General features: G+C 44.8%; 1 protein-coding gene across 1 annotated transcript in view; it reads left to right on the top strand.

The window, feature by feature from the left end:
• Positions 1–3,873: 3,873 nt before the first annotated feature.
• The window catches only part of PCCA (propionyl-CoA carboxylase subunit alpha), a 341,666-nt gene continuing 334,804 nt past the window's right edge, over positions 3,874–10,735 (top strand). Inside the window, exon 1 of the mRNA XM_070408647.1 lies at positions 3,874–4,004. Within this exon, the coding sequence (XP_070264748.1) occupies positions 3,900–4,004 (105 nt within the window). The 5' untranslated portion in view covers positions 3,874–3,899. The remainder of the gene's footprint in view (positions 4,005–10,735) is intronic.

Here is a 10,735-nt window from a genome sequence, read left to right as displayed (position 1 = left end):
GGACCTCTCAGTCCCCAGGCTGACGCTCTATCCACTGAGCCAAACTGGTTAGGGCTAATATTATTTTATACTAGAGGCCCGGTGCACGAAATTTGTGCACTGGGGGGGGGGGGGGGCGGTGGATGTCCCTCAGCCCAGCCTGCACCCTCTCCAATCTGGGATCCCTCTCACAATCCAGGACTGCTGGCTCCCAACTGCTCGCCTGCCTGCCTGCCTGATTGCCCCTAACTGCCTGCCTGATCTCCCCTAACCATTACCCTGCCAGCCTGATCGACGCCTAACTGTTCCCCTGCCGGCCCGATCGCCCCCACCTGCCCTCCCCTGCCGGCCTGGTCATCCCCAACTACCCTCCGCTGCTGGCCTGGTCCCCCCCCCCCAACTGCCCTTCCCTGCAGGCCTGGTCGCCCCCAACCTCCCTCCCCTGCCGGCCTGGTCCCTCCCACCTGCCCTCCCCTGCAGGCCTGGTCACCCCTAACTGCTCTCCCCTGCAGGCCATCTTGTGGCCACATGGGGGCGGCCATCTTGTGTGTTGGGGTAATGGTCAATTTGCATACTGGTCATGACTAATTAGCATATCTGGTCATGACTAATTAGTACATCCGGTTGTGACTGTGAGGGCATCATGACTAATTTGCATATTACCCTTTTATTAGTATAGATTAGTTTCTGGTGTACATCATAGTGGTTAGCCAACCATATAATTTACAGTGATCCCCTAGATATTTACCAGTAAAGTACCCACTTGGCACCATACATAGTTATTACAATATTACTTATCACATTCCCTATGCTGTACCTTACATCCCTATGAATATTGTACTTCTTAATCCTTTTACCTTGTTCACCCAGTCCCTCAATTGCCCTCCCCTCTGGCAACCATCAGTTTGTTCTCTGTATCTGAGTCTGTTTCTGTTTTATTTGTTCATTTATTTTGTTCTTTAGATTTTTCATATAAGTGAAATCTTATGGTAGTTGTCTTTTTCTGTCTATTTATTTCACTTAGCATAATACCGTCTAAGTCTATCCATACTGTCGCAAATGGTAATATTTCATTCTTTTCTATGGCTGACTAATATTGCATTGTATATATGTACCACCACTTTTTTATCCACTTGTCTATTAATGGGCACTTAGGTTGCTTCTGTATCTTGGCTATTGTAAATAACTATGCAATGCACATACTGGTAGGGGTGCATGTATCTTGTCGAATTAGTGTTTTGGGTTTCTTCAGATATGTACCCAGAAGTGGAATTGCTGGGTCATAAGGCAGTTCCATTTTTAATTTTTTTGAGGAACCTCCATACTGTTTCCCTAATGGCTGCACCAATTTATAATCCCACCAACAGTGCACAAGGGTTTCCTTTTTCCACATGCTCACCAACACTTGTTGTTTGTGGATTTATTATGATAGCCATTTTGACAGGTGTGAGGTGATATTCTGACAATTTTTGTAAGCAGTAGTCTAATTTATTCATAGTAATAGTGAAAAAATACATATATATGTATATATATATTTTGTTAATCCTCACCTGAGGATATTTTTCCATTGATTTTTAGGGAGAGTGGAAGAGAGAGGGAAAGACAGAGAGAAACACCAATGTGAGAGAAACACATTGATTGGTTGCCTTCTGCATGGGCCCCAACCAGGGCCCAGGCCAGAGAGGAGTCTGCAATCAAGGTACGTGCCCTTGACCGGAATCGAACCCAGGACCCTTTGGTCCGCAGGCCTACACTCTATCCACTGAACCAAACCAGCATGAAAAAATATGTTAATACTTTGATTTGAAGAAGTCTTTATTGTCAAAATTTATGAATTATGTAATTTAGTGTTAAATATTCTTTCATTCCATTTTCATAAAAAGAATAATCTTTTTAAAAAATATATTTTTATTGATTTTAGAGAGAGAGGAAGGGAGAGGGAAAGAGAGAAACACTGATGTGTGAGAGAAACATCAACTGGCTGCCTCCTGCATGCCCCCTGACCGGGAATTGAACATGCAGCCTTTTGATGCATGGGATGATGCTTAACCAACTGAGCCACAATGGCAAATCTCTTTTATCTTTAATACTAGCTTTTGTCATCTGATACATACAAAAGTCCTTTTTACTCCATTTAATTTTCCTCTATTGATACGGTATTAGGCTGGGTAGACTAACTACTCTAGCAATCCCCAAATCTTGATGGCCTAAGAAAATAAGAAGTTTATTTCTTGCTCATGTCACAGTTCAGTGTGGGAAGGCAAGAAGGATCTGTTTTCCTTAGCCATTGAGATATTAAGGCTCCTTCTAAGGACGGAGGTATATTACCACATCCAACCATGAAGGAAGCTAGGAAATGTTGCTTAGCAGTGTGCTCCGAAGGAAGAGTTAACATGTTTGGAGAGTTTGAGTCCTTCATGTCCCCAAGTATCTTAGCTATTTTCCTTACAACCTATAACTTTAAATGGAGAGGACAAAAATACATAGTAGTGCTCTATTAGTTAGGGCACATATTTGGCTATTGTAGCAAAGACAAGCAAAACAAACCACAGTAACCTCCAAAGGGTAAGAATGGGAGGGAGAAAAAGAAAGAGAAAAGAAAAGCAGGTTTTCTGGGAAGGAAATGAGTCCAGCATAGATCCCAAAGTGAGAAATCTTGTGGAACTGATATTTCTTTTTATTTTGCCTGTCATGAAAGTTCCTACTTACACTTTAAAGTCCCACTAAATGTCACTGCTTTGATTTCCCCAAACATTTTGTTTGTATCTCCTTTGGCATTTGCCATACTGTATCAAATTCAAGGTCATTCCTACCTTTGTAACTCATTCAAGGTGACTGTAGTAGTAGCAAAATAGTTGAGAGCAGAGCTCCTGATTCTGCCCTATTTAATGTTTGAGATTTGCTTAAAAATACAACAACAACAAAAAAGGGGGACTAGATGAAACAAGATTGACAAAATATTGATTTATTGAAGCGGTGTGATGGGTGCCTGGGTGATAATTATATGGTTTTTCTCTCTTTGGTGTATGTTACAAAACTTCCATAATAAGACAAACAAAAGCCTAGTCCTTGAAGACAGCCAGACAGGGGTTCGAATCCCAGTTTCACCATCTACTAGATGAGTGACTTTTAAGTTCAGTTTCTCAGAGTGGGAATAATGTATGGGCCATTAGGGTGGTGTTTGTTTGTTTGTTTTGGCCATGAGGGTTCTTGTAAAGATTAAATGAGACAGAATTTGAGACATCTAGCATAGGTCTGGCTCTTAGCAGTTTAACTAGTAAGGGTGCCCGCTTGCAAACAACATAAACTGACTAGTTATGGCTAATTCCCCCGGTTTGCAAGTATTACGAGGCAGAGGTAGGAGAGCTCAGATCCCCAATTCCCGGACCCAGAGCGTTCTCTACATTACCGCACGTGTCCAAAACCTTCCCTCAGTTTGGTGCTTTTCCCTTTATGCTTTCACACACACGGGAACACCGTCTGCGAACAGGTCTGCATATTAGAACCCTCAGGACTGCAGGGTGGCCATGGGCGGAGGGTGGACACGAAGTAGCCTGGCTGCACGTGGGTTGCTAAGTGGATGCTGGTCCAGCACGGGGTGACCCCAAGAAGAGCGGACTGAACCCCTGGGCCTTCCCCGCCTCGCTCCCTCCCGGGGTTCAGTCGGGAGGACAGACCGACGCCGGGTGCCCGCGGGCCGCGCCCCAGCCCTCCACCTCCCTCCAGGTCCCAGCGCGCATCCTGCCCGAGTCCCGCTCCAGGCTCCCGTGGTTGGTCCAGCGCTGCTCCCGCCCCTCCCGCGCGACGGGGGCGGGGCCTCGGATCCCCGGCCGGTGATTGGCCGGAGCGTAGGCGCTCCCCTTTTCCGCCCCCTTCGGCGAGGTGAGAGGTCAGCCGAGCGCCGGTCCGCGGGGGCGACAATGGCGGGGCTCTGGGTGAGCTTGGGCTCGCTGGCCGCGGCGGGACGGCGCGCGCGGCGGTCGCCGCAGCAGCTGATGCGGGGCGCCGCGCTGTGGACCCTGAAGGTGAGGAGCGACGGCGGGGCTCCCGCGGGTCTGGGCTGCCCTGGGCTCCCAGCCCCGCTCCGCCCGGCGGTGGTCCGTGCGGCGGCCAGCGCCCCGGGGGCTCCCGCGACCCCCGCGGCCCCGACCCCGCGGCGGCCGGGCGGGGTGCTGATCCCCTCCCCCCGCAGATTGCGGGTGGGGGCCGGGCGGAGCCGGCGTCCTCGTGCTGCTGCCGCGGGTGCTCCGGGGTCGTGGAGGGCAGCGGGGCCGGGGAGCCTGCAGGCTGCTTTCTGCTCGCTCCCGGCGGCTGACAGATCTCTGGCCGCGTGTGCCTGCATTGCCTGTGCACCCCCTCTTTGGCCCTAAGGTTTTGGCTTTCCTTGAGCTTTCCAGGGTGTGTTTTTAATGGTCCTTACAGTTTCCATGTTCTCGTGGCTCTTTCCTGCTGGAAGGGACACGGGGGATTGCTGATGAAGGAGAGTTAGGGTTGCAAGTTTCTCTCAACTTTTAAAGCGTCACACGATGTCAAGATGCCCACCTTTTACGTCTGAGATGAAGGCCTGTTTTCATTGTAGTAGATCACAGTATACAGCATATGCGTCCTGTGAACTGGTTTTTCTTTCCCAGGTAGTGGTCAGCCTGCCTTTTGTACTTTTCTGAAACACATTTTAAACACTTTTTTTTTTTTTTTTTTTTTTGCCACCGTTCTGTGTGTCCTAGGGTTTCATGGTGGCAGCCTTGACCCAGATGTCGGAGTGTGTGTGTGTGGCTGTCAACACTTTTCTCCACACGGAGTCTCATAATTTCTAAGCACAGACTTCCCAGCTTACTTTGTTAATAGGGTTTATTAAGTCCCTTGAAACAAATTCTTGAAAACGCAGGTCTTCCTGACAACCACCTGCCACCTGGTTCAGTCTGCTTGTTAAACTTCTTTAAAAAAATATTTTAAAAATTGACACATAACTTGATTTATGGTCACTGACCTTTAGGATGGGAAGGCACTTTGGGGATGACCCGGGCCATCCCTGCTCCCTCATTGCTCAGCCTGGGAGGAAATCCCGGGACCAGTGTGAGAGTTGGAGCTGTTCTCCACAATGGAAGTAAGCCTGCACCTGTATCAGCTTTGTGTAAGCTTCAGGATGCTATCTCAAAGGACACAATGTTCTTTGTGTTGGCGCACAGTTTATTGTTTGGTAATTTTGTTTTTAATCTTTTAATCTTCCTTGACCCATCCAGCAGTTACAAGACGGTTACATTTACATAGGAGGCAGCCTGGTGTAGTGGGGAAGTCTGGGCATTGGAGTCACACAGGTCAAGTTTTGTATGGTACGGTGTTAATGAGACAAGTCACTTCGTTGGGCCTTAGCTTCTTCCTTTTAGTAACTTCCCTCCCTCTCCCCCCCCCCCCCCCAATAAATCTTTATTGAATACTATTTTGTTCTATCTCTAGGGGAAAAAATACAGTTTCTGCTTTATTAGAAATCTTAGTCCATCAGGGAGAGACAAGTATAAAATGGTAGGGGAGAGGTCAGGGTAATATAAGAAAATAGAACAGAGGGATTTGACCAAGTCAAGATATTGAGGTGTATATCCTAGATACTGTTATGATGTTTTACTTGAATCAATTTATTCAGTCCTCACAACAGCCATATAATCCCATATACAGATGAAGAAATTGAGGCACACAGTGTTATGCAACTTGCTCAAAATGACAGCACTCGTAAGTGTCAGAGCTAGACCTCCAGAACCTGTGCTCTTAATCATACTATACTGCCTAAGGTAAGGGAGTGTTTTCCTTTGGAAGTGAAAAGTTAAACAAATTTTGAAGGACAATGTGGCTTTTCTAGGCAAAGATAGAAGACATGAGTGTTATATGTGTGAGAACAGCATGTGCAAAGGTCCTGTGGCCAGAGGGAATGACAAGGTAGAACTGGGGAAAAAATTCTGAGGCTCAGGTACAGAGAGTGGTTGGTGCTGGAGAGGTAGGAAGGAGCCAGACCATGTTGGGCCTTGTAGACCATGCCATTAGGTTTGTTTGGTCTTTATTTTATAGCAATGGGAAGCCATTCATGTAGGAGGTGGGAGGGATTACACTGCCATATTTTCGATTGGAGAGGCTGAGAGGAAAGTTGTTACTGTGTTTACTGCTCTATACTTGTTATATATTAACTGTATAATATCTAAGATTTGATTTTTCTTACCCTGTTTGTTTCAATGTGTTGGCAGAGACTGCATCTTGTCTATTTCTGTGTTGTTAGCACAGTACTTGACACAATAGTATCACAGTATGTGTGACAATACTGACTGGAATAGAGAGTTACTGTTGCGAGTAAACAATTCCTCCTGGAGGTGGGAAGAACTCTGAAGTTCACTCTCCCTTTAAGGCAGAGGTGAGGGATGTCCGAGGGCCCTGTAAGGCCTGCCTGAAATCATTTGGTCTGGCCCTGCCAAAGCATTAGGGGTGAGTTCATTAAATGTTTGACCAAATAGAGCAGGCTAATTTGTAAGTTGATAATTTTGTATGGCCTGCAGATGTTGTTATAAATATCCAAATGGCCCTTGGCAGAAAAAAGGTTCCCACCCCTGCTTTAGGGGTGGTTGAGCTGCTACTTAGTTTCGCTCCATGTTTCTCTTAGGTGAACTTGAAATGTGCTCCACTAAATCTGTATTTGAAGCAGAACTTTTTGAAGATTTTATTCTCCCATTTCTCCCTCTACCTCTGCAAGCCATTTGGTTGGTCGGAAAGTAGACTGCTAACTCTACACTTAGTCTAGAGAATTCTAGCCATTCTTTTGGCCAGTTGGCAGAATTTGCTTGCTTCTAGGATATATGTAGAGTTCACCTTTTAGTTTTATTTGTTTTGTGTATCAGCTTTTTAAACACATTCTATTTAAGTACCCAATGCTTCCTTCTGTCTACATTTTTTTTTCTAGTGGCTCCAGGATGTTAGGTTTTGATAATTGCTACAGTTTATTGAACTTTTATATGCCTTATATGGTTTTCATATATTACCTCTTATCCATGTAACACTAGGCAAGACGTCCCAATTTTACAGAAGAGGAAACAAAACTCGGCAGTTAAGTAACTTGCTCATGGACACAGTTGGCTGAGGTAGAATTTGAACCTTGGATGGTGTAATTCCAAAACCTGGCTTTTGTCTCATATGAATGATGGTCTTATTATATGGTGAATTTTCAAACCTTGAATGCTTAGCCACAATTCCACCGCCCCCCCCCCCACCAAGACATGGAAAGGAATGTTTAAGCATATCTAAATGTTTTAGAATTGCCTGGAGGCAAATCTGTCCAGCATGCTTATAGATTTCTGCTAATCATTTGGGAAAAAAATTTAAGACTATTATAGAAACTAGTTTCTGGCATGATAAAATTCTTATGGACATTTGTGTATTTATATATCAACTTTTGGATTTTATTCTGTTCTTAAGAGGTTCAGAATAGAGGAGTGACTTAAAAATAATTACCTTTAGCCTGACCAGAGTGGCTTAGTGATTGAACATGGATCTATGAACCAGGAAGTCACGCATGGTTCGATTCCCATCAGGGCACATGCTTGGGTTGTGGGTTCGTGTGGGGCGTGCAGAAGGCAGCCAATCAATGATTCTTTCTCATCATTGATGTTTCTATCTCTCCCTTCCTCTCTGGGGGAAAAAATATATATATATATATATATATATAAAATCAATGTTTCTGTCTCTTCCTTCCTCTCTGAAATATATATATTGTCAATGATGAGAGAGAATCATTGATTGGCTGCCTTCTGCACGCCCCACACTGGGGATTGAACCCGAAACACAGGCATGTGCCCTTGGCAGGAATCGAACCCGGGACCCTTCAATCCACCGTTCTGTCTACTGAGCCAAACCGGGTAGGGCTCATCATTGATGTTTTTATCTATCCCTTCCTCTCCCTTCCTCTCTGAAATCAATAAAAAAATATGTTTAAGAAATAAAAAAATAAAAATTTATCTTTATTGCTGATAGTGTTACAGATGTCCCCTTTGTTTTTTCCCCCGTTGTCCCCCTCCACCTGGCACCCTCCCCTCCAGGCCTTCACCACACCAGTGTCTGTGTCCATGGGCTATGCATATATGCATATAAGTTCCTGCTGTCTGCCTTCCCAAGGAGTGACTTTTAAAACTCTTTTCTGAATAAGGAGAAAAGATGGTGATGTTATTTAATGAAGACAATGAAGGAAAAGAAGTTGTTTAAATTATTCCAATTTAAAAAAAAAGTGGCTAAATGAGAGAATAGGGATGACAAAGGAAATTCGGGAAGAATCTTTTTTGGTAGAAACATAGTATTTCATCTTTGATACCAGGAGTTAGATGACTGCAAAATCATATTGAGTTGCTGTGAAGGAAGAGGGAAACCAGTGGCCGGTTTTTGGGTCAGTGATATGAGATAAAAGTTGGAGTTTGAGTAAGTGAACTTTGAAGAATATAGTGGGTAAGTTAATAGAATCAGCACTCCTCTATCTGCAGGTTTTGCCACACATTCTGCCACAGAATCAACCAACTATGGATTGAAAATATTTTTGGGGTGCCCTGGCTGGTTTGGCTCAGTGGATAGAGCGTCAGCCTGTGGACTGAAGGGTCCCAGTTTGATTCTGGTCAAGGGCATGTATCTTAGTTGCGGGCACATCCCCAGTGGGGGGTGTGCAGGAGGCAGCTGATGGATGTTTCTCTCTCATCGATGTTTCTGACTCTCTATCCCTCTCCCTTCCTCTCTGTAAAAAATCAATAAAATATATATATATAAAAAAAAGAAGAAAATATTTTTGGGGAAAAATTCCAGAAAGTTTCAAAAAGCAAAATTTGAATTTGCCACCCTCTGAGCACTATTATATGCTGAATCCACATGAATGAAGTGATGCATAGGTATACTCTGCTGTAGCCTATTTGCAAATACAGTGGGGCCTTGACTTCCGAGTTTAATTCGTTCTGTGACGGAGCTCATAACTCAAATTACTCGTATGTCAAATCAACAATGAACGAGTGAGACACGTGATGCTGGGCTGATGTGGTGTTCACTGTGACGTTCGCTGCGCCAACTAGTGGTGGGGTATCTGAAGCTGGCTCGTAAGCCGAATTTTAGCTCGCAACTCAAAGCAAAAAATCGGCAGAGAGACAGCTCGTATCTCGAAAAACTTGTTAGTCGGGACACTCGTAAGTCAAGGCCCCACTGTATAAGTTATATACATATACTATGCCATCCTATATAACAAAGAGGTAATATGCAAATTGACCCTCACTCCATCATGCTGTCACAAGATGGCTGCGCCCACAGCGGAGGCAGGGTTCCCATAACACAAGATGGCTATGTCCACAGCGGAGGTGGGGTTCCTGTAAAAAGCTGTAACGAGCGATCAGCAGGAACCTAAGGCATGGCGCCAGGCCGGGGCGGGGGACCTGCGGCTGCGCCCCTTGCCCAGTGGGGCTTGATGGGGAACTCAGGCTGTGCCCCTAACCTGGCAGGGCTTGACGGAGGACCTCGTGCTGTGCTCTCCCACCCCAGGGGACCTGAGGCCGTGCCCTCAGGCTGTGCCCCTCGCCCAGCACCAGGCCGGGGGACCTGAGGCTATACCTCGCGCCCAGCGGGGCTTGAGGGGGGACCTGAGGCCGCGCCCCCCCACCCGGTGGGGCTTGACGGGTGGGGCCGGCCAGGTCTGGATCTTGCCCATTGGGTGCATGTGAGTGGGTGGGGACTTGACTCTGGGTTCTGCAGCGTGCCCAAGACTCTGACAAGAGGAAGATTTTCCTATTCATTTTACTAATTTTCTTTCATCTATGATACTTCTGTTATAGAGAAAGGGCAAATAACAATATTAAAATATTTCCTCTAATTCCCTTTTAATGTGCACAAATTTCATGCACTGGGCCACTAGTTTTATATAAGGGACTTGAGCATCTGTGGTTTTTGGTATCAGCAGGGAATCCTGGAACCAATATCCCATGGATTCCAAGGGGTGACTATTTTATTGACTAAATAACTGTATTTCTCTAAATTAGTATTTGAAAGAAGGTAGAAGAGACAATAGGATTTAGAGGAATGGTTTCAGAGAGGCAGTATAGTATTCATTCATTCACTCATCTATCTAGATATGCAGTTTTCTATCCATTCAAAAAGTGTTTTTGGAGCATCTACTAAGTGCCTGGCACTAGGTACACACTGAGAATACCAGGAGAAACTAAAACATATTGCTTCACTATGTCCCTGGTATAGAGAGGTCAAGGAATAAAAATAAAGATTGAAGGAAGATGATAAGCTCTTTAATGAACATGGAGGAATGTAATATGCAGAAATATTGTTTTACTTTGAAGATACTTTGAAGATATTCCAATAGTTGAAGCAAATATATACTTTTTGAGAAAATTAGGGTATTGTATGATTTTTAAAGAGTAGTTTATTTTGAATGTCTATTGATTTTTTTTTTAATTTGGAAAAAAAAAAGACCATAAACTATGATGGGTTCAATATAAAGTGAAAATAAAAGTGAATTTCAAAAATGTTGGAAGATACGGACATCTAATTTTAGCCAGGAAAAGAAATACAGAATACATGGGACAGAATACATGTGGTAGCTTAAAACAACACAAATTTATTCTTTCACAGTTGTGGAGGCTACACGTCTGAGATCAAGGTGTCCACAAGGCCACACTCACTCTGAAGGCTCTAGTGAGGAATCCTTCTTTGCCTCTGTGAGCTTCTGTTGACACCAGACATTCTTTGGCTC

The sequence above is a fragment of the Myotis yumanensis genome, unplaced genomic scaffold (genome assembly GCF_028538775.1).
Source record: "Myotis yumanensis isolate MYYU_CA2020_CCGP unplaced genomic scaffold, mMyoYum1.0.hap1 SCAF_3, whole genome shotgun sequence".
NCBI classification, from domain to species: domain Eukaryota; kingdom Metazoa; phylum Chordata; class Mammalia; order Chiroptera; family Vespertilionidae; genus Myotis; species Myotis yumanensis.
This window is presented reverse-complemented; position numbering and strand designations above follow the sequence as displayed.